General features: G+C 43.7%; 1 protein-coding gene across 1 annotated transcript; it reads right to left on the minus strand.

The window, feature by feature from the left end:
• Positions 1–1,739: 1,739 nt before the first annotated feature.
• On the minus strand, positions 1,740–24,578 carry CENPN (centromere protein N). The gene is made up of 11 exons (XM_047711166.1): positions 24,422–24,578; positions 21,448–21,628; positions 20,630–20,675; positions 18,177–18,236; positions 17,683–17,759; positions 10,591–10,767; positions 10,146–10,247; positions 8,818–8,881; positions 6,259–6,371; positions 2,631–2,757; positions 1,740–2,403 (listed from the first exon to the last, which is right to left on the minus strand). The coding sequence occupies exons 2-11, from the start codon at positions 21,616–21,618 to the stop codon at positions 2,321–2,323; spliced, it is 1,020 nt and encodes a 339-aa protein (XP_047567122.1). The 5' UTR covers positions 21,619–21,628; positions 24,422–24,578; the 3' UTR covers positions 1,740–2,320.
• Positions 24,579–24,606: the final 28 nt, after the last annotated feature.

Genomic DNA, 24,606 nt, shown 5'->3' on the forward strand with positions numbered 1-24,606 from the left:
AATGCCTGGGGTTAATGTGAGCTCAGCCACTTAACTAGCATTGGCTTTGGCATTCACTAGAGTGGAATAAGACTAGTAATGCTGCCTGCCTTATAGGATTGTGGTGAAAATAAGATAATGCACATAAAATACTTAGGACCGACACAGCAAGTACTCCAAAAATGTTAGCTATTCATTTTTGGAGACCCTACCTAATGTGCCATAAAGTCCTTTGGCAGTAGAGGTCTTTGAGTCTACACTTACTGATCCATCTGTCCCCAAGGCTGCATCTGAATGCAGTATGTGTCCCTGGATCATCAAGTACATAACAGAAGTTACTGTGCAAGAGAGCGGCCTAGGAAGAAGCTGAACTCACCTCCTCCATGGAATACACCAAATTGTATCTATTTAAAGAATTATTCCGGGGCGCCTGGGTGGCTCAGTGGGTTAAGCCGCTGCCTTCGGCTCAGGTCATGATCTCAGAGTCCTGGGATCGAGCCCCGCATCGGGCTCTCTGCTCAGCGGGGAGCCTGCTTCCTCCTCTCTCTCTGCCTGCCTCTCTGCCTGCTTGTGATCTCTCTGTCAAATGAATAAATAAAATCTTTAAAAAAAAAAAAAAAAGAATTATTCCTCCTAAAGAAGAACTGAGGGCCGACTGAACATCAGGTATATAACAGATAAAGAGTTCCATGTATTCTCATTTCCTTAAGTAGGTACCTCTGTCTGAGAGGGCCGTAGGGTACAGCCTCAAATGATTCTACTATGGCTGGATATTATGACTAATGTCTTCCTTGTTCAGGCTCTAACTGCATATCACTGCCAAGCACCAAGGAGGGCTGTGAGCCTGTGAGAATCCAGCTAGGAACCTGCAGAGCCTCTGTGCAGACCTAATAGAGGGCTTCGGGCACCAAGCAAAAATGCCTACCACATGTGTGCACATAGGGACAGATGCTTGATACCATGTCTATGTCTTCAAAGAAATTAGCATTACTGAGCCCCTGCAGACCCAGTGCCTACTCTGAGATAATGGAAGTGTCAATGCCATTTGCTAATTATGTCTAAAAATGTATTCTTCCCATATCTGTAATCTATAGACAATACCATTACATTATAGAGCACTGTTCAGCCCTGATTCACTGACTGTATTTACATATCTGTATATTAAGCTGGTTTTGATTTTCATCAAAAGTAGCAAATGTACCAGTTTTTAAATATCTTCATTCACAAATTGGTATTCTCTTCTCTGTTTTGACCACTGGCTGACTTCAGTCTAACTGTTCAACTTTCTAGCAGCTGGAGGCACCTGACCTGTGTGCTGTTACATGGCTATTTTATCTCTGGCTTTATTCTGTCTTCCTTGCTTTTTGTTTGCTTTCCTATTTGCCCAGAGTGCCTCACCTTTTCATTTTATCATCATTGTAATATATGTTTTTATACCCCAAATCTTTTGTGGAACAAAATAGGATCTATATTTTGAAATGTTATTTATTTATTTTTATTTTTATTTTATTTTTTTAAAGATTTATTTATTTATTTGACAGACAGAGACCACAAGTAGGCAGAGAGGCAGGCAGAGGGAGAGAGAGGAGAAAGCAGGTTCCCTGCTGAGCAGAGAGCCCAATGCGGGGCTCGATCCCAGGACCCTGGGATCATGACCTGAGCCGAAGGCAGAGGCTTTAACCCACTGAGCCACCCAGGCGCCCCTTGAAATGTTATTTAAAAAGGACACATTATTTAGAGATGATCACTGAAAAATTTCCGTCAAAAGTAACTGATACACCAGTTTTGCAATCTTTATTCACAAATCAGATAGTATGGTGAGTCCGAGTGTATCATAAAACAGATTATAGAATGTATCATGTTTACAATGAAACTATTATTTTATATTACTGAATCATCTGATATGCTACCTCCTGCAATAACCTCATGGACCCAACTCTACTTTTGAATGGACCAATTTTATGATCTTCCTAGAAAGTTTTGAGTTGAGGATGGTTCCTTGCTGCTGCTTTCCAGGATCCAAGGTTTCAGACAAAATCCTTGGAAACAAGCAATTAGAACCTGATCTCTCCATGACATAGGGGAGATAGGAGTGAGAAAAAGGACAAGTCACTTTTTAAAGGCCCACAAGTGCTATGCTTTGCAGGATATGGGGGAGACGGTACATAGTGGAGGAGGAAAGAATCAGTCCCAACAATTATACTGAATGTTTCTGAAGTGTCAATTTCAAGAATTAATTCCTAAAACACAAGTTCATAAACAGAAACTATCCAGCTAGCTGTTGACTGAAATTCCTAGGAAAGAGTCAAAGAGATGCTGTGCTTTCAAAACTACATATATCTTATTTATCTCTAATTTTAAAATAATTCATTCCTTTATTGGGTATGCAAGTAAGCAATGGAGAAAGCGGTGCATCCGCAATACCTGAAATTAGAAAAAAAAAAAAGAAAAGAGAAGGAGTCAGTTTAACAATGGCCGAGATTCGAGGGTGGATCACGGACCCCCATGAGGTGTGGAAGCCGAACACGCAAAATAGGGCAAGAGGGGATAGTGGACGGGAGCCAGGAGAAAGCTCAGAGGTAATCAGCCAGCAAAAACAGAGGATCGAATGTAGTGTGTTGTTAATTCTGTAAGATAAGTTGACTACTTACCAGCTGGTGCTAAGGCTTTCAAAGCTTCCAGGAGATGCGGGCTGGAAAACTTTATTAGGCACCGGAGGGGCTCTTTTCTCTCTGCCAAGATGTCTCCATTGAGGTCACTTCTGAATTTTGTTTCAAGCTGTCAACACATACATTTACAAATAATTACTTAATATATCAGCTGGAATGGTAAACTATAATGAAATGAGGTCTGCATTTCGTTAATTCTTGTCATCAAGAAATACAGAGATTGGGGGGTGCGGACCATTTAATTTGCGAACTGCAAATGCACAAGGCAACCAGTGTGTCAAACAATATCACACACAAAACACCTTGGTGCTTGACACACAGGGACCTAGGAGGTGAGTTCGACCCTCTGGGGACCTTTACCTGAGCGTTTAGTTTGCAGTCCCTGTTTAAGATTTTATCCGTTTATTTGAGAGAGAGAGGGCGAGCATGCAACCATGAAATGGAGGGAGAGGCTAAGGGAGGGAGAGAGGCAGACTCTCCGCTGAGCAGGGAGCCTGATGCCTACACGGAGCATGTGGGGCTCAATTTCAGGACCTGAGCCAGAGGCAGACGCCAAACCCAGGCACCCCCTAGTTTGCATTCTTCTTCTTTTTAAAATTCAATTAGCCAACATAAAGTACATACTTAGTTTCAGATGTACTGTTGTTCAACAATTTATCATTTGCACCTAATACCCAGTGCTCATCACATCCTGTTGCATTCTTTTTTTTTTAAGTTTAACTTCTTTTTATTTTATTTTTAAATTTTATTTTTTATAAACATATAATATATTTTTATCCCCAGGGGTACAGGTCTGTGAATTGCCAGGTTTACACACTTCACAGCACTCACCATAGCACATACCCTCCCCAATGTCCATAACCCCACCCCCGCTCTCCCAACCCCCCTCCCCCCAATCAACCCTCAGTTTGTTTTGTGAGATTAAGAGTCACTTATGGTTTGTCTCCCTCCCAATCCCATCTTGTTTCATTTACTCTTCTTGGTTACCCCATGTTGCATCTCCTCTCCCTCATATCAGGGAGATCATATGATAGTTGTCTTTCTCCGATTGACTTATTTCGCTAAGCATGATACCCTCTAGTTCCATCCACGTCGTTGCAAATGGCAAGATTTCATTTCTTTTGATGGCTGCATAGTATTCCATTGTGTATATATACCACATCTTCTTTATCCATTCATCTGTTGATGGACATCTAGGTTCTTTCCATAGTTTGGCTATTGTAGACATTGCTGCTATAAACATTCGGGTGCACGTGCCCCTTCGGATCACTACGTTTGTATCTTTAGGGTAAATACCCAGTTCCTGTTGCATTCTTTTTTTTTTTTTTTAAAGATTTTATTTATTTATTTGACAGAGAGAGATCACAAGTAGACAGAGAGGCAGGCAGAGAGAGAGAGAGAGAGAGAGAGGGAAGCAGGCTTCCTGCTGAGCAGAGAGCCCGATGCGGGACTCGATCCCAGGACCCCGAGATCATGACCTGAGCCGAAGGCAGCGGCTTAACCCACTGAGCCACCCAGGCGCCCTCCTGTTGCATTCTTAATGGCAAATCACCACTATCTGTTGTAATCTGTCATTTTGATGTAAAAATGTCATGTCTTCTGAGTCACGACCATGATTTCTTTTTACATTATGGAAGATTTCAGAAGTACACAAAAATGAGGAGCACAGTATAATGACAGCCTGTGTGCACATCCCCCAGCTGAAACCACAATCAATTCACAGTTAGTCTTGTTTCCCACCTCCCTGCTCCTTATGGACCATCACCACTGGATTATTCCAAAGTAAATGCAAGACACGATACTATTCTAATGGCGAATATTTCAGCATGTATCTCAAAAAGACCTAAGAAGACCTCTTTTTTAAAAACTTTACCCCCAGGGGCACCTGGGTGGCTCAGTGGGTTGAAGCCTCTGCTTTCAGCTCAGGTCATGATCCCAGGGTCCTGGGATCGAGCCCCGCATCGGGCTCTCTGCTCAGCAGGGAGCCTGCTTTCCTTCCTCTCTCTGCCTGCCTCTCTGCCTACTTGTGATCTCTGCCTGTCAAATAAATTAAAAAAAAAAAACACACACACACAAAAAAACTTCACCCCCATAACCTTATCACATCTAAAAAAATTAGTAACAATCTACCAATCCTTTAATATCATAAAATAGCCAAGTATTGATGCTTTAATAGGTACTTGAGTCTTAGATTTTCATTTCATTTTTTTTTAACTTAAAGGGACTCTTAAAATTTAGAGGCAGTATGCTGAAATATTTAGAGGATTAGTAATGTCTGTGACTGTTGCAAATGGTGCAGAATAAATCAACAAAAAGTAGGTAAATGTGGCAAAACCTTAACAGGTGGGGAATTGAAGCAAAGGGGAAGTGGGTGTTCATTATGATATCCTTCCAGGTGTTCTGAAGGTTTGGCATTTTTCAAAATAGAAAAGGTAGGGAAAATTCGAAGAAGGTATGAATCAATGTATGCCTTGACTTACAGAGTAGCGATATTCTAAACTGTATATATGGGGAGATTCTTGGAGATTCTTATTCCCAATCAGTGGTTCTCTTCAGCAGGCGGAATCAGCCAGAGGACTTGTGAGAACAGATGGGTGGGTCCCACTCCAGAGTCCCTGATCCAGGAGGACCAGGTGGGGCCAAGAATCTGATTTCTTACCCTTCTCAAGCGATGCTGATATGGTGGGTCCAGAGACCACATTAGGGAACCAGTGTCTTAGAGTATGGGCTATTCAAAGGAACTGGGTCAAAACTGCCATGTAGGGAGCCCAAAGTGAAAGATACAAACTTTTCCCACTAAAAGAACAAATCAAAGAAAAGAGGTATTGGGCCTGAGTGATCAAATCAATGATGGATTTAAAGCACTGCCTGTGGCTATAGGGGCTGCTAAGCAGAAAGGATTTTATGGGGGGCGGATGTTAGGAGTATGAGCGCAAATATTAGATTAAGTAATCGTGACATAAACCTTGAATTCTTCTAATGGGGGGAGTGGGCTTGCTCCCCAAGCTGGGCCTACTGGTGGACAGCAGCATACTTCTGGAGTGAGGTAGGTTTGTAGGATTGACTAGGCTACTGGTTTTTCTCCTGGGATGCCGACTGGGCTATGACATGTTTATTCATTCACTCTTTTATTCAACGAGTATTTGTGGGCACTGACTACGTGTAAGTGTCGCTCTAGGTGTCGATGGACTAGAGGTATAGCCTGCAATTTTCTCCCCTCAAAAATACAGATTGTGGCCAGTTCCGCATAACTGAATTAATATGTAAGATAAAATAAAAAGGCAAAGTAGTGATTTCTAAAAGTCTCCTTTGTTAACAGAGGCACTTAATCAATATGATAAAGAATCCATTCTAACTCATAAATTCATCATACAAAATTAAAGTGATACTGACTACGCTTATTGTGGTGAGCCCTGAGTAATGTACAGAATTGCTGTATGCCCGAAACTACCATAACATCATGTGTCAACTCTATTCAATAATTAGGAAAGGAATTAAAAAAAAAGAAAAGAGTGATAAAGGAAGATAAGAATTTCTCATAATTGTTTTCCACTTAAAGTTTTAAAAACATATGGATAACTCGCAGTTCACATTTATAGCAATGTCCCACCTTATACTGTGCGAATTCTAGTCTTGGTTGAGGATAGTCTCCAAAAGTTTCTTGAGTCACTCTCTGGACTCTCTCTTTTTCTATTCTGTTTTCATGAATGATCCGTGAATCCACTATAAATGGAAGATTTCAAAAGAAAACAGGTATTAGAAATGTATTTCAGCCATAAAATATCCTCCTCTATTCCTAAGCTTTCAATTTGTTGGCCTCATTTAAAAATAATGTTTACTGTTTTTTTTTTTTTTAATGGGCTCACAAGAGTTCAGGCCACATTTTTTTTTTTTAAAGATTTTATTTATTTATTTGACAGAGAGAGATCACAAGTAGGCAGAGAGGCAGGCAGAGAGAGAGGGGGAAGCAGGTGCTGAGCAGAGAGCCCGATGTGGGGCTCGATCCCAGGACCCTGGGATCATGACCTGAGCTGAAGGCAGAGGCTTTAACCCACGGAGCCACCCAGGCGCCCCAATGTTTACTGTTTCTTCTCTTGATTGCTGTAATTCCTTTTGTAGGAAAGTTGCAAAGTGCAGGCTGGTAAATAAAATAAATAATCCTGCATAATTCTACCAAGGCAGAGAAAGCACTGTTAACATTTTAATAAATTTCTGTCTAAATTATCAAATGATCTCCATGGGGCGCCTGGGTGGCTCAGTGGGTTAAAGCCTCTGCCTTCCACTCGGGTCATGATCCCAGGGTCCTGGGATTGAGCCCCGCATCAGCTCTCTGCTCTGCAGGGAGCCTGCTTCCTCCTCTCTCTCTCTCTCTCTCTCTCTCTGCCTGCCTCTCTGCGTACTTGTGATCGATCTCTATCAAACAAATAAATAAAATCTTAAATTGTCATGGGATCTCCCTGATATGAAGAATTTGAGAGGCAACGTAGGAGGTTTGGGGGGTAGGGAAGGAAAAATGAAACGAGATGGGACTAGGAGGGAGACAAACCAGAAGAGACTCTTAATCTCACAAAACAAACTGAGGGTTGCTGGGGGGAGGGGGTAGGAAGGGGGTGGTTGGGTTATGGACACTGGGGAGGGTGTGTGCTATGGCGAGTGCGGTGAGCTGTGTAAACCTGGCGATTTGCAGACGGGTACCCCTGGGGCTAATAATATATGTTAATAAAAAAATCAAAAATAAAAAAAATAAATTTCTGTCTAGCCTTTTTCTTAATGAATAGAAAGATATATATTTTCTAAACTGGGATTATAAAATGCACACACTTTTGTGTTTTCTCTTAATGTGAAGTCACTGGCCGTTCTTGCAAGCACTGGAAGGTCATAAAAATGTTTACTCCTAATTGCTGTGCCATTGCATTCGGTTGCCGGATCACTGCTGAGAGATAGGAAAATGTTCATTTCCGGAAATCTAGACTGTACCCCACCACTCTTCTCAACTTTCTGGTCCGCTCCGGAAGTTTCTTAGTTTCTCCTCCGGGGTTTTCCACGGAGAGACTCCTGCCATCTGCGGGCAACGACACAGCCCCAACTCTGATTATTCAAGAGAGAGTTTATCCAGTGGATTCAGAGCTGGGGCTCCAGACTCCGACAGATTGGAATTTTATGCTTGGCTTTGGCGATTCCTAGATGTGGAACTTCGCCTAGCGAGTTACTAACCTGTTCTGAAACCCAGCTGTCTGCTAAACAGGGATTTTTCAGGGGACTATGATGAAGACGAAGGAAGTGATACCTGTAAGTGTTTTGAGTGTGGTGCTTGGCACACCAGTAATGCTTGACTATTAGTTAATTTTTGTTTTTAAGGGTTATTATTTGATGCTCTCATAAATTCTAAAAGGAACCTATGGTAGCTTATTATCCCTTTTCTTAAAAAAAAAATTTTTTTTTTTTATAAGATTTTTTTTTTTTTTAAAATATTTATTTGACAGAGAGAAATCACAACTAGGCAGAGAGGCAGGCTCCCTGTGGAGCAGAGAGCCCGATGTGGGGCTCGATCCCAGGACCCTGAGATCATGACCTGAGCCGAATGCAGAGGCTTAACCCACTGAGCCACCCAGGCGCCCCATTTTTTTAAGATTTTATTCAAGAGAGGGACACCTGGGTGGCTCAGTTCATTAAGCATCTGCCTTCGGCTTAGGTCATGATCCCAGGGTTCTGGGACTGAGCACAGCATCAGGCTTCTTACTCAGCAGAGAGCCTGCTTCTCCCTCTGCTTGCCGTTCCTTCCTTGTGCTCTCTCTCTCTGACAGATAAAAACATTTTTTAAAAAAATCTAAAAAAAAAAAAAAGATTTTATTTGAGACAGAGATAGTGAGAGAGCGAGCACAAGTGGAAGGAGGCAGAGGAAGTGGGAGAAGGAGACTCCCTGCTGAGCAGAGAGCCCCATGGGACTTGATCCCAGGACCCTGAGATCAAGACCTGAGCAGAAGGCAGTCGCTTAACCGACTGAGCCACCCAGGAGCCCCTTAGTTTATCTTTTTAACAGAAAGTTAATTTTCAATTTTTTCTGAAAGCAGTGGGTAGTTCTGAATCCGGCTTCGAGTGATTAAATGTTTTACCAAGTAACAGAAACCTAGAAAGGAATGATTTCGGTTTTATCTTAAAACACACATACTGTGTATATCCAGCTCCAGGGTTCTGTCCTGCAGAGGTACAGTGGAGTTGTGAGTTTCAAAGGTCTAAAAAAAAAAAGAAGGAAAGAAAGAAAAAAAAAATGAATCTTTGCCTGATTTTAACATCTTAAAACATGAGTAATAAATGGTTTTAGTACCTAACAGTGTGTCGAATCTTTATTTATTTTTTTCAACCAAAAGAGATTTGAGGCCACATCCAGGCTGAGTTAAGCACTTCTCCCAGACAGGAGACTGGCAGAGACTGCTGGGCCAGCAACATGCCTGTTTTGAATGAGGAGCTCTGTCCTTTGTTAGCATAAAAATGGATCTGGATGAAGCCCGGGTGGTGAATGCAAAAGCTAAAGGAATCCTGGGTAGGGTTTGCAATGTGCTGCTTCAGCTTTATAAATCTGTCTTCATCACTGTGAAGTACTCCCCAAGGCTCCTCCTGGAAAAATCACTTTCCTACTGAAGTCCGTCTCTCAATCGTTTTTCCCTTTGCGGCCGATGTTTTCATAATTAAGTGCGTGACAGTGTGAATTATCCTAGGGATGCAAATGTCACAGCAGAACAGGTGGAAGGGTGGTGGGTAAGAGCAGTGGTTGCTGTGGGTGAAAACCACTAACTTTATGTTAGATTTTTTTTCTTTAAAGAGTGGCTGGCAGAGAGCTGTCACTTCTTTCTACTTAGGACAGATGAAAATACATAAGTGTAACATACCTAAGGGCTCAAAGTTAGACCCAGAGCATTAACAATCTACCTACAGAAGTCTTAGCACGTGAGCACAGTGTTGCCATGCATAGGAAAAAATGACCGAGTCTGTAAGGGCAGATCCCTTCTTAACAGTAAAGGAAATAATGCCTTCAAATAATTTAAACCAACAGATTAATTATGGGACTTCGTAATAAACCAGTGCTTTCTCCTTTCCTTCTAACTCTTGTATCACTTGTATGACTGATAGGACAAAAATGAAATCGACTTTTCTCTTGCATAATCGAATAATATAATCAGCTTCGAAAGATAGTGTCGAGTTACTCTAAAGATAAAATAAATTCTAACTGGAATAGCTGACTTGGAAATGGGGATCTGTAACATAAACTCTAACGACCAGGGAACAGCATAAAACAGAATGCGATTATAACAAGAGGAAAGTGAGGCACTATGACTTCCTTTCATGTTAACTCACTGAAAGCCTTCTCCACTTCAGTAATATCTGGAACGATCTCCTTCTGTCCGAGGTGGACTTTCCCACCTGCTCAGACGTGTCTAAGTCGAGTGTGAACCAGAAAAGGGAGGTGTAAACTTGAAAGAGCATCACTGATAGGCTCACCCGATTATACTGTTTAAAAACAATAGCCTTCAGAGAGTCCAGATACCGGCTTCTGAGGTCCATTTTCACAATCTTATGGTGATTGCTGGCAACTGTCAGCGCCTGGAAGCGAAAATTTGCAAAGACTATTAGGATTACCCAACATTTATAGTATTATAGCCCGATATTTATAGTATCTATAATATTTGGTTGAATTTTTGGTTGAAATTTTGGTTGAATTTTTGCGTCAGGCACACATGACTTCTAGGTGAAAGGACAGTAACAGCTCCAAGCCAGTGCTTGTACAACGCTCCCACTAGTAGAACAGGTTCTGCTCCTCGTTTTAGGAAATCAGGAATTACATGTGGCATTTTATATAAAATGCTTACTGAGCAGTTTAACCCTATGCAAACCTCTGGGATAAGAATAATAAAAATATTATAGCCTAGGGTACTTGGTTCCCTACCTGACCCAGAAGGGGCATATTGCTTTTCAGAGGACAAGAGGAAGTGAAGGCGTAGGGAGTCTGGGAGTAATACACCACATAGACAGGTTTGTACTGGTTTGGCTTTCTATACTGTGTTCCCCAAGCAATTCGAATCCATACGGCATTCTCCTCAGCATCTCGGAAACTGACCGTCACCTTAAAAAAAACAAAAAACAGAAAACAAGAGTTAAGTTTCCTAATTAAAGTCTGTGGCACCAGGGGCCTTCGCTGACTCAGTTGGTAGAGCATGGGAGTCTTGATCTCAGGGTCAGGAGTTGGAGCCCCACATTGGGTGGAGAGATTACTTAAAGAAAAAGAAAATTCACATTAAGAAAAAATATATGGCACCAGCAAGCGTTCCTTAGGGGTGAAGGATGTTGCTGTAACCTTGGACATAGGCTGAGACCCAGCAGTCTTTCTACTTTTTATTACAGTGTTTGGGGGATCTTTGGGAGAAGATTTTGTGGTTGCTTTGGAAAGACACATTTATGCCTTGCAGAGTCTTTTGGAGGGAAAACAAATTTTAAATCCTACAATCAGGGTATCACAATTTTTCAACAATTTCTTGGGCTTGTCTCTAAAGAACTCTTCTCTGATACGTATGATTTTATGAAATAAGGCAGCCTAACAAATGACATACCTGTTTAATAATGAACGTTTTTCAGCATCAAACACAGACCTATTGTGCACTATAAATTTAATAGTAAGATTTCTATGTAGTAATGGGCTCAAATATATTATCTTAATGCTTGTATGCATTTAACTCAGATGCTTAACAATTTAAAGTAATATGGCAAGAATATAGAAAATTCTATTTCATGGATAAAACACAGATCTTTCTCAACTTCTAAATGTGACTGCCAGTTGGTTTTGGAATTTAATAACCTATTCCTAGATTCTTAGCTTCCCCTTGATTCAGCTTCCCCCAGGGAGGTCAGAACCCTGATGGGAGGCATCTGAGACAGGTGCATTTGGCTTGCCCACACCTCTTGACTTCCTTCTCCTTGTACCTGACTCCGGGAAAAAGCAGGCTGCAGTGTAGCTTCCAGCATTAGCAAAGAAGTCAGTTATTCCAAAGCTGCCCACTCTTTATCTGGCTGCTTTCCCATATTCCCTCAGGGTATGAGACAACGAACCCTCCCCAGTCAGGGGTGCAGTCTGCTCGGAGTGCGTGCTGTGCTTGGAGCTGTCTGACCTTCCCCAGTGAGCAGCATAGCCCTTGGCCCCAACAGGCACTCAGTGGACCTTTGCTGGCTTGAATGGAAGAGGGCAGGGTCTGATTCGGAATAGCCTCTTTGTGTCACATTATAAAAGCAAAGCCCGACCAATTGAGATCGAATGCGGTATGTGGAGGGCACAATTTTACCAGAGGGAGAAAACTGGTTGCACTCAACATATTCAGGTAATCTCTGTAGCCCAGAATGAGGATAGCTGAAGTAAAGCCTCATGGAGAAGTTTAAAGAGCTCTGTGTCCTCCTTATATTGGATATAGAGTTGGGCACATGTGTCTAAGTATATACTTGCCCGGAGAGAGGTGCTGTACCACTTATCAAAATTTTCGTAAGGCTCTATGATCTAAAAAAGGTCAAATAAAAAAAAATCAATGGGCTAAGAGGATATTCACAGAGTCAGTATAATCCTGGCCCAGATGGCTTTCAGATTCTGTCTCACATTCTTCTAGTAAAGAGGACATTCAGATCCCCTAAGCGCCAGGGCCCAAATGTAGACCTTGACTATTTTCCCAAGAAACTACCTTAATAGATATCATCCTTCAGTAGCCAGGAGAAAGCATTTTTCATTGAGGCTAGCTCAGATAAATATTGTTCAAGCTTAACTGGGACATTTGCTGGCCAAGAGTCCTAAGAGGTTTGGTTAACCTGGGACTGTCCTGCTGGCCAGGGTACTCTGGCCATAAATTGGTTAGAACTGGCCATGACCCACAAGATACTGACATACCACAAACAAGTTTAGTGTGGGAATCAAATGAAGCTTACAACGAACAGAATTGCTACATATTTAACCATACTAATATATTTAGTACAGACTATCATATGAAACTACATGATATATAGGTACAAAAAGGAGAGTAAATGTACTACCTTTTTACAATTGAAACATATTTTTTAGCTTGTATTTTCTTTTCCTGTAAGTTTTATTTTCTTTTTAAAGATTTTATTTATTTGTTTGACAGAAAGAGAGAGAGTGAGAGCAGGAACATAAGCAGGGGAAGTGGGAGAGGGAGAAGCAGGCTTCCTGCTGAGCAGGGATCCCGATGCAGGGCTTGATCCCAGGACCCTGGGATCATGACCTGAACTGAAGGCAGACGTTTAACCATTGAGCCACCCTCTCTGTAAGTTTTCTAAGAACACTGTATTTTGAATAGTTTAACGTGGTTAAGATATACAGTTAGTCTCTCTCTCTCTCTCTCTTTTTCTCGAGTGCAGAGACACACACACTCTCAAAGGCTCTGGATCCCATCCCTGTAGCAGCTCCGCCCATCGCTCCCCAGGCAGGCTCTCAGCTCCCTCTCAGACCAGCTTCTCTACCCAATCGGCTCAAGGGCAGGAAGTTCTTAACCTGCAGTCCCTGCTTAGAATTCAGGGTGTCCTCTGAACTAACTGAAATGGAGCATCTCCTTCAGTTGTGAAGGTAGGCAACAAAACAGTAGAATGTTGGGACCTGTTACTTTGTTATCTGTAGAAATCCCAAATATTTTCTTGACACATTATAACTGTTGAGCCTACCTCAAAAATACCATTTATGCCCATCACTACTTTGAAACCAGTTGTTTTTAGACCTACTGTGAGATCATTTACTGTTATTAAAGAAGCACATGAATTAGCACAACTTGGTATTTTAATATCTTAATAATGGTATATTAATATAGTTGGTTTCCCTTACAATTCTATGTATTTTATTATAGCATTTAAAATACTTTTGTAAGAAGTCGTCTGTAACTTTCACTAACAGCAAAAGGGGTCCTTGGCATAGAAAGGTTAAGATGTTTATCCTACAGCAGCAGGAAAGTCACTTTTCAGTCCCGGAGACTCGACATGGCCTGATGTCACCAGCATCAGCCTTTGGGCTGCTAGCTATGAGGAAAGTGAAGTCGAGCTGGGAGTCCCCGGTCAACTGAGAAATGGGGTTAGCACACGTGGGCTAGCTCTGAGCAGGGGAGACAGAGAAGACACAGGGTGGTGGGCCTTTGTCGCCTTTCAAGCAGGAAGACGTGACTAATAAAAAAAAGCTCCTTTGTTCTCCCAGCCTTTCCCACTCACTAGTCTGCCTGAAATTCATTCAGGAGGCAAAAGCTTTTAGAACACAGCGGTGATAAAAGAGGAAATCTCACAACTGAAATACGTGGCCATTGAAGCGGGAGGATGTGGGAGCATTTCACTCTCCTAGAATGGTTGGGGCAGGAGGCGTGGGGTTCAGACAGAAGAAGTTCCTGGTGCCAAAGAGAAGGGCAGGAAAGACTGTCGAGGGGGAAGAGGGCACTGAAAGTGAGCAGGTCTCTCTAGGCTTCTGATGTGGGGTGAACAGGGCGGGAACACTGTTGCGAGTGTTTCTCAGGAGGAGTTAGCCGGTCATGTTCGGCTTCTATAGAGGCTGCTTCCACAAGGGTCCAGACCATCTATCCCCATTTATGGACAGCTGGCTTGGGATTCTGTGCCAGTAAGGCTCTTTGTTCAAAGAAAAGCAGGGGCACATGCCATACCCACAGTCCAGATGGGACTCTCCTTTAATCTCTGAAAAGTCTGTAATTTCATGGTAACAATATTTTTCAAGTAATATAATAAAAAATATCAACTTAGGAACAGAGTAGCAAAGAGTGCTTATTCACAAAAGAGAAAAAAAACCAACCCAAAAAAGGAGAGGCATACCTTCTCTTGGCTCACAATAATCCTTGAATTAATTTACAGATCAAAGTGGACCCACACTCAAAATGATGATGATTTTGTTTTGTAAACTTGATAAAAATGATTCTAAGGTTCATCTTGAAGAATAGTCAGGACAGGGCGCCTGGGTGGCTCAGTGGGTTAAGCCGCTGCCTTCGGCTCAGGTCATGATCTCAGGGTCCTGGGATCGAGTCCCGCATCGGGCTCTCTGCTCAACAGGGAGCCTGCTTCCCTCTCTCCCTCTCTCTCTCTCTGCCTGCCTTTCTACTTGTGATCTCTCTCTGTCAAATAAATAAATAAAATCTTTAAAAAAAAAAAAAAGAATAGTCAGGACATTTTTGGTAAAGAAGAGTAATTGCGGGTAGGGACAGGGTTGCCTTGCCTTAATGGTTATTAAAGTATTTTACAAACTACAGCATTAAAGGGATGAGGACTTTGCAAAGAATGTGCCCCATCCATTCATTCCCAGCATTTGTTCCGCCCTCGCTCGCCCTCGCTCACTCGTGTCAGAGGGGAGCAGGATGGTCGGCTTCCTCTCAGGGAGACTATGAGTAGGGAGGAAGACTAACCATAAAAGCAGGAAGTGGGAGGAGTATGGTGATAGGGGAACTGCCAACTGGGTGGGTCAGGGAGACTCCCTGAGGGAGACCTAGTTAAGTAGAGGCAGAAGGATAGGGAGGAAGGGAGGAAGGAAGGAATGAGCTGTGCAAAGGCCAGGTGGTGGAGGTTGTTCCAAGGAGAGGGAACAGCCTATGGCAAGTTCAAGAACTTGAAGATTGGTTCAGTCTGACTGGAGCTTCAGACAAACGCCCGAGAGGCAAGCAGTGGATCAGGAGTGCAAGAGCAGAAATGAGGAGAAACAGATCAGGAGTAGAACATAGACTCTAAGAGCATGAACGAATCAGAAGGATCCAATGATGATAAACCAGTGGAAAAAACTACATCAGTCAGCAAATGGTGTTGGGACAACTCATTCGGTTCTCAAAGGGAAGAGGCGAATGACTCTATCTCTTCCTCCCTCCTCTCTCCCGCTACAATTAAGTTCCCAGAGCTGAAACTCACATGGGGAAGACTGCAGAAGCTTGGGGAATGCTCTAGCAAAGGGCAGAAGGAAAGGAAAAGGGTTGGTCGTGGAGACGATGAAGAGCAGTTCAGGATGGCCAGAAGAAAAACATTAGGGATCAAGGGGTCCGATGGCCGATTCTCTGACGGCGTGACCTTCCTGAGCATGAGAAACTGATGTTATGTGACTGGTGCACGGCAGAGCCTGAGCTGTGAGAGCCAGTCAGTGTAGACGTGAAGAGCATGAGCTCAAGCCACCTGCCTAGATTTCGACCCTGGCTCTGACGCGCACCACTGGGACCTACCCTGCTTTATCAGTAGGGTTTGGTGAGTTAGTGACCGGCAAGGGCTTAGCCCAGGGCCTGGCATGCACAGGTGTTTGCAATCAGCGCTGCTGCTGAAAGAGAACCATCCATGGGATTTTGTGACGTCACTGGTCCCTCTTAACAGGGAGGTTCTCACACTTGAGCGGGCATTAGCATCACCTAGAGGGCTCTGGCCCACTCCTACTGTGTCTGAGGGAGCCCAAGTATTTGCCTAACATGTTCCCAGGTGATGTTGATGCTGCTGGTCTGGGGATCATACAAGAATCACTGTCTTTCACACTCCGTTTCGATACGGAGGTGAGAGCAGGAGCCTGAATGCGAGGGGCTGAAGCATGAAGCTGGCAAGGACACATTACCCTTTTAAAGGGTCTTTCTGAAAAGGTTTCTGAGGGGGCCAATCTCTCTCCTGTCCTTCTGGACCCACCAAGAAATAAGGCAAAAGAGTTGGTAGGTGGAGGCCAACGCCTATTACCGAGACACTGATGGGGCTCCCACCTGCAGGCAAATGACCCTCCAGATAGGGGAATCCAGTCAGGCAGAGCTGCCCATATGGTCACTGACAGAATGACTCCGGGTAGCCTCCCGTGCAGGGGCTAAGCCGGACCCGGGGCAAGAGAGAAAAATAGGTGTCCCAGTAGGCATGACGGCTCTTCTTCAGGCCAAGTTAGTGATCCTGCCAGAAAAAGGTGAAGGGGACGGTAAAGGGGGGCCAGCACCACTGTGCCAGTGAACATATCAGGAGCAAGAAAAGAATATTTCCCTCCAAGAGTGTTGTAGAAAAGACAGAGCTCGAGGATGAGGACGGAGAGGGGATGTCCTTCCGCCAAGACTTGAGCATGATTATAAACAGTAGAGAAGACTGTGAGTGTGAAACAGAACAGAGAACGGCAAAGCAAGGGCCTTATGGGGTTGCAGGGGACGGACTCCAGCCTCACACAGAAGGGACGCTGTGAGAAAGGAGATGGGACAATAGGCCAGGGACAAGGGGGTAGGTAGAGGTATGGCAGAAGTCATAGAGGGTGAGCTGAAGAGATGGGAAGCCCCAGTCAGGGAGTTGGTGTGTGGAGAGGGAACGCTACTATTCCCCAGAGGATAGCTAGAGCACGGTGACTGGGACAGGTTTTTGGGAGTGTCTTGCTATGCAAGGAGGACTAAGGCAGACCAGAGTGGGAAGAGAATGAGGTAAGGGAGGCTATTAAAAAAAAATGATTGCCTGAACCTACAACAAGATATTTGGTGGTGGGGTGTCTGGGTGGCTCAGTCGGTTAAGCATCTGACTCCTCTAGATTTCAGCTCAGGTCAAGACTCAGGATTCTGAGATTGAGCCTCGCCTCAGGCTCTGTGCTGGGCGTGGTGCCTGCTTAAGATTCTCTTCCTCCCTCTCCCTCTGCCCCTCCCCTCACTCTCTCTCTCTCAAAAGGGAAAAAACAAGATACTCGGTGGTACTTGTGGAAGTGGAATGGCAGCTGAAGATACTACGGGTGTGCTAGGCTGCACTGACGGTCCTGGAGCCACCCGCCACCCATGGCTACTGCACGAAAATTCACTATAGTTTCCTAAGATTAGCATTCCAGTTCCTCCGTCACACTGTCCACATTTCAAGTGCTCCGCAGCCTCGTGCGGTTACTAGCCGGTGTCCCAGACAGTGCAGATGCAGGACAGTTCCATCACGGCGGAGGGCACACAGAATATTGCTAACTAAAATTCTTACACATAAAAAAAAAAACCTGTGCAGATGCCTTGACATTGAATTTCATGGAAATGCAGGTAAATTTTGTTCTTACGTTTTTTAATGCTCTCTGAAGAATTTTCACAAATGAACTTTTGAATTGTTCCATATCAAAAAGGTCAATGTCTTCACCTGTCAGAGTGAAAAGAAAAATAAAGGCAAATCAAGGGAGTACAATGTTCAAGAAATACATCTGCAAAGACACTGAAGGTGAGCATTTTGCGTGACCTCAAAGAGCTACAGTGATCAAGTCACACCAACCGATACCTCAGAGCATCACCAAATATATTTCTCATTTTCCCCACAAAAGAGCAATTTTGAAATTACTCATTTGAAAGAAGAGACATTTAAGAGGAACATATTGCTCTTCATTTTAAAATTCCCAGAATATCAAAAACAGATGTTTAGTTTAAAATGGAGAACATGGGGGCGCCTCGCTGGCTCAGCTGGAAAAGCATGCAACTCTTGATCTCGGGGTTGTGAGTTCGAGCCCTGTGCTGGGTATAGAGATTACTAAAAAATTAAAAAAAAAAAAATGGAAAGCATTACCTGGTTCTTTACTCATCTGAAAAACATCCCAAACTTTCTGGTGCCGATGAAACTGAGTATCTGAGAGAGAGGGGAAGAGCTGATTACTATTATATCCTAGAACTCCCGAGGAAAGAACTTATGAATACATATTTTAAGCATGTATTCAACATAATATGACACCAGAGAAAACACTAGTAGTTTACAAATTAGGTTGTATACATCTTTATTCAAGACATAACTTTTATATGGATTTAATTTTCTCCAGACAACTAAAATAAATCATGAAGAATTAGTGATATAGTCAAGATTTGGCATTTACTCACACTTTGACCATTTCTCCTCTTTCCACATGACTCTACTCCCCAGACCATGGCACTTTCCCAGCATGACAGGGAGGATGCGTTCCCCATGACTGGCCTTGGCACTGGCTGTTCCCTCTGTCAGGAGCCCTCGTCTTCTAGCTGGGTGGTACACCTCATTCTGGTCTCTACTGACAGGCCACCTATGCAGACTGGCCTATCCCGATCCCCTGCCCAAACCCACATGCCCTCCACCCTGCTTTGGTTTCCTCTGTAGCACTTACCACTACCTGAAGCCACCTTCCTCCCACCCACTCCACCATGACCAAGCCACCAGCAAATCGGGTCCACTATAATCCTTGTAGTTCTTGGTCCCATTCCGCTCTCTCCGTCCCCCACCCCCATCACCCTCTCACCCAGGCTACATTCCCCTCTTGCTCAGATGCTCTAACAGACTCCTGTAGGTCACTCCCATCCTCCCTGGTCTCTGTCTCTGTACCATGAGCTCTGGAAAAACAAGAACCTGATTCTTTCTTGCTCAAGATCTTTACAAGGCTTTGAGTTATTAGAATAAAGGCTGAAATCCTTTGAAAGGCCTCTAAGTCTCCATAGCATCTGCCTGCCTATGCCTCATTTGGTTTGACCCCTCCCTGAGCTCCCCATTCCCGCCTTCCTTCCACTCCTCTGCTTAACCCTCCTACTCCAAGACTTCCAGCTCTGTGCCCTTTGCCCCTGCTCCTTAACCTCCCTTCTCCTCTATGCCTAGTTAATGCCACTCAACCTCTGGCTCTCAGCTCATGTCCTCGAGGAAGCCTTCCCCAAACCCTCAGTGTGGCAGATCCCACTCTGCTCTCACAGAACCCCTCTATGCTCTCCTTCACAGCACCTGCTACCGTCTGCAAGAAGGCATTTGTGTGATTAAGCAACCCGTCTCCTCCAGAAGATGGTGACCTCTGAAGAGAGAATGAATCAACCTGTTGGAGCCACCAGCACCTAGCACACAGCCTGCCACATAGTGGTGCTCAATGGATATTTGAACAAACATGTGAGAAATGGGAATTACGTGGATCCACCTTATACGGTCTAGGTATAATCCAATCCCTGAAAATTAGACTTAACCAGAGGCATATGTGTAAATGAATTCAGTTATTTCATAGTTGGAGCCAAACATAAAGCTGATTTTTGTTACACACCAGGTCACAGAAAGTAGTTAATGTAAATTGATAATCATTAGTAAATACCAGGCTTTGTTCTAAGAACTTGACCAGGAGTCTTATTTCGTCCTCATCATAACCTTATGCAATATCATCATTATGACATGGTTTGTCAAATGACAATACTGAGGCACAGAGATGTCAACAGCCTCCCCGAGGACTCACAGGGAGACAATGATAGAGCCACGAACTGAATCCAAGAAATCTGGCCTTGGGGCCTATGTTCTTAGACCCTATACTCTGGTGCCTCCTGAGGAGGAGAGTAGACGTCTTAAAAAAAATACAGAAAAGAATACTAGGACACAAAGGGAAAAACCCAAAGAAAGGGAAGGGGAGGGGAGATAACAAACACTGTAATAAGAAAAAATTCTTGTAAATATATTTTCAAGTTCTGTTAATAACAAAACAAAGCCTAACAAATATCTATTAAGTGCTTCCGGTAGCCAACGACTGTGCTAAGAGCTTTCCAAGCATTATCTTGTTTAAGCCTCTGAGCCGCCGTGTGAAGTAGGTATGACTGCTTTCTCCTTTTACTTAGGAGGAGTCTAGGCTCAGCAAGGTGATGGGACTCAGGCCAAGGACACGGGACTGGTAAGTGACACAGGAGGGACCGAAACTAGGTCCACCTGACTGAAGAATCAGCCCTTACGTACAGAACGGCCTCACTTATGAAACAGGACTGGGGTCTTCAGGGGCACCTGGGTGGCTCAGCTAGTTAAGTGTCTGCCTTCGGTTCAGGTCATGATCCCAAGTTCCCGGGATCGAGTCCCATGTGGGGCTCCCTGCTCATCAGGGAGTTCCGCTTCTCCCTCTTCTTCTGTTCCTTTCTCTGCTCCGTCCCCTGTTCCATCTCTCTCACTTGCTCACTCTCTCAAATAAATAAATAAAATCTTAAAAAAAAAAAAAAAAAGGAAGAAGCGGGACTGGGGAAGGGTAACTACAAAGTACCGACACTCACAAATGATGTCTAAAAGGGCAGCGTCATGGATACTTGCACGCCTCTCCTGAAAGAAAAGAGAAAATATTTCATGAGCGTGGTGATGGTTTGGTTCTGCTCCATTCACAGTAATTTTAGGGTTGCTTGAGGAACTGTGTCCAGTCTATGCTGTCTTGCCGAGTGTCTTTGTCCAGGCACTCCCCACTCTCCCCCTACCAGCCTCCTGTTTCGTTTTTTGATCAGCGGTACCCTTCTAAACTTCCTCTGCATCAGGGGATCCCACCTGGGCATGACTGACATTTAGTCGGACAACTCTGTGTGTGGAAGGCTGTCCTAGGATGTTAAGGAACGTTCTGGCCTCGACCCACTACAAGCCAGGAGCATTCCCACAGGTCTCACAACGAAAACATCGTCAGACATTGTGTTCTCCGGGAGACAAAACTGACCTAATTAAGAACCGCTGCCCTACGACATACATTTCCATGTATATAGTGTTTCTCAATGTTGTACGTAAAGTTCTAGTTTATCCATTTTAACGTCTGAAGAATATTTTGTTATACGGATGTGTCATTATTTATTCTCCTACGTAGAGCTGTTTCCAATTTTTTGTTTTTTAAAAAAGACTGTTTAACATCTTTATTTATATATAAATATTTATACATTTGTATCTAGGTATATAAATGGTTATCAATTATAATACTTATATATACCTCTTAGTTTTTTATTAACTTTTTTTTTTAAGATTTTATTTATTTATTTGACAGAGAGAGATCACAAGTAGGCAGAGAGGCAGACAGAGAGAGAGGGGGAAGCAGGCTCCCTGCTTCCCTCAGTGTTACCTCACAGAGCAGAACCAAATCCTGAACAAGAGATTCCTTTCTCTGCCGGAAGTTTACAGTCTGCAGCTGCTTTTCAGACAAAAAATCCCAGGCTTTGAGGATTGACATCATTTCAGTTATTGGAATTTTCATGATGGTCCTCTTGATAAACTCAGCAAGGGTTTCATCCATCTCTTTGGCACTTTAATAAAAACAAAAACAGCACAACAAAGTATGAACCAAATACAAAAGTTTAACTTAACTGAATTTTTTAGCCTATTTTTAGCCAGGATTTTGATTTGTAGGTCAAACACCCAAATGTTTACCTTTTTTTAGGCACTCTGCGAAGAGTGTTTCAACAGGAAGATTTTAACCATTTTCTCCTTAAGCTGTATACTTATTTTTACTTAAAATTTTTTAAAAAATTTTATTTACTTATTTGACAGAGAGAGTGCACAAGCAGGCGGAGTAGCAGGCAGAGGAAGATGGAGGTTCCCTGCTGAGCAGAGAGCTGTACATGGGACTCGATCCCAGGACCCGGGATCATGACCTGAGCCAGAGGCAGATGCTTAACTAACTAAGCCACCTAGGTGCCCTATGCTGTATATTTAAATATGCTGTGGAGGTTTTAAAAATTAGTCATCTCTCTACTTGATTGGCTAGAGTATTTTGATCTTTTGATGGTAATGGTAAGTAAATCATTCGTTCATGGACTGATTCGCGTGAAAAATCTGAGCACCTGTGTGTACCAGGCACTTTTGTGGGCATTGGGGACAGTGACATCTTTAACCGCAAAGTCTAAACTCCCTCGTGGTATGGAGCATCCATTCTAGTGGGGAGAGAGAGGGAATAGGAAAATCATAAAATGTGATTAAATGCTGCAGAGAGAATGGAATAGAGATAGGAATGATATGGGGGTGGAGTGAGCAGTCCTCATAAAGAAGGGGACATTTGGGGGCGCCTGGGTGGCTCAGTGGGTTAAAGCCTCTGCCTTCGGCTCAGGTCATGATTCCAGGATCCTGGGATGGAGCCCCGGATGGGGCTCTCTGCTCGGCAGGGAGCCTGCTTCCTCCTCTCTCTCTCTCTCTGCTTCTCTGCCTACTTGTGATCTCTGTCTGTCAAAATAAATTAATAGAATCTTAAAAAAAAAAAAAAGAAGGGGACATTTGAAGGACAGAGTGAGCCACATGGCTAGCTGGTGGAAGAACTTGCTAGGCAGAGGGAACAGCAAGTGCAAAAGCCCTGGGGCTTTCAAGGAACAGGGTGAAGGATGCCTCTAGTACCCCTCTACAAGAATCCAGGGTGTGACTTATTTTTACCATTTGAGTGTTTGTTGAACGCTGCATATAATCTATCACCACTGCCCACTTCCAAAAAAGATAATGATAGTCAACAAGATTTTAAGGTACTGAAAGTAGCAGTTAGAACAAAAATCAACTATAACGAGTTGTGAAGAAGGAGTAAAACAATCGAATTAAGAATGTGAGAAGAGAATCAAGATCATGAAAGCTGAGCCTGATTTGTTTTCTTATCCAGATACAGGACCAACTTCCCTTAATGTCAAAACTAAAATCCTTACCACAGTCTACAAGGCCCTGCGTTTGCTTCTTGCCTCCTTCCCCAGACCTACCGCTTTCTTCCTGGCTTTCTGAGCTCTAGCTACATTGGCCTCGAGTTCCTCTAGTACAAAAGGATCCTTCCTGAGACAGGTCATTGTACCTGCAGTTACCCCCGGCTTAGAAGTTTTTGCTATTCATGCTATTCACATGTGTGGCTCTTGTAAGTGAGGTCTGAGCTTAAATGCCTTCTAGTCTGAGAGACTTACTCTGACCACCCATTCTAAAGGTAACTCCCCACCTTCCATTGCTTATTGTTTTTACAGAACTACCTAAAATTATCTTGTTTACTGATTACTGTATTGCTTTACAATATTGAGCCACTAGATTTAGGAACTACGTTTGGGTTATTCATGGCTATATCCCTAAGTGTGCCTGGGGACGTAAGCACCCTGGTGAGAATTAGGGCCCAGCAGCGATATATTAAACCAACGTCTGTCATTGAAAACACTGGATTTGGGGGGAAGCTTGTAAAAATGCAGATTCCCGGGCCCCATCTATTTGAACTGGGAGGTGGGCGGGCACCGGGTAGGGCTTTAGGCCTTGCTTTTTTTTTTTTTTTTTTTAAGATTTTATTTATTTATTTGACAGAAATCACAAGCAGGCAGAGAGGCAGGCAGAGAGAGGAGGAGCAGGCTCCCTGCTGAGCAGAAAGCCCGATGTGGGGCTCGATCCTAGGACCCTGAGATCATGACCTGAGCCAAAGGCAGAGGCTTTAACCCACCCAGCCACCGAGGCACCCCTAGACCTTAAAAAAAAAAAAAAATTGAGATCTTGCATTTTTAGAATGCCTCAGAAGATTCTTAATTCCGGGTAAAGTTTGCGAAATGCCTTTCTACAGACTTCTGGTAGGAGCACTCAATCTCACCAATAAGGTTGATAAAACCCTGCGTTAACCCAGCTGATTCCCCGTGACTATCTAATTTCTTTTTACTTCTGGCTCTTCGTAGCACAGCGCTTGGCACATATCAGGTGCTCAAGACATTTGCTGAATGAACGAACGCATGACAAAAAAGAACTCTTTCAGGATACTTTTCTGTAGATCTCCTCTTACACTGAGGATCTGCCACTGGGCCATAAGGAAGAACACGAGAACCGCATGTACGGAAAAAATACGGAAGCCAACCCGATTAAAAAAAAAAAAGAAAAAAAATCAAAACATCCAACTCTGGGCAGAGCCTCAAGCCATGCCTCGGAAAGCACAAGCAGCCCATCAGGTGACAACTGGTGGGGGGGCTCCGGAGAGGACGTAATCCAGTTAAGGCTCCGCCCCACTGAGGGCGGATATGACGTCATGTGCAAGCGTCGCTATCCCTTCTTACCCCAGATTCAACAGTCGTCCGCCACCCCTCACCTGAGGCCAAGCGCCAAATCCGTACCTTGGGACGTGTGGCAGTCGCGGAAAAGTCGCCCCACAGGTCTGGGATGTGGCTTCCTCAAAGCTCCCGCCACATTCAAGGGCCCGATCCCACGCCGCGCGCGGGTCTCTTGCAGCCAGTCATCGCCAGCACTGTCTTCTCAGCAGCTCTTCCCGCCCGCTGCGCCTTCAAAGCCACCAATTGCA

Source organism: Lutra lutra, chromosome 17, assembly GCF_902655055.1.
Source record: "Lutra lutra chromosome 17, mLutLut1.2, whole genome shotgun sequence".
NCBI classification, from domain to species: domain Eukaryota; kingdom Metazoa; phylum Chordata; class Mammalia; order Carnivora; family Mustelidae; genus Lutra; species Lutra lutra.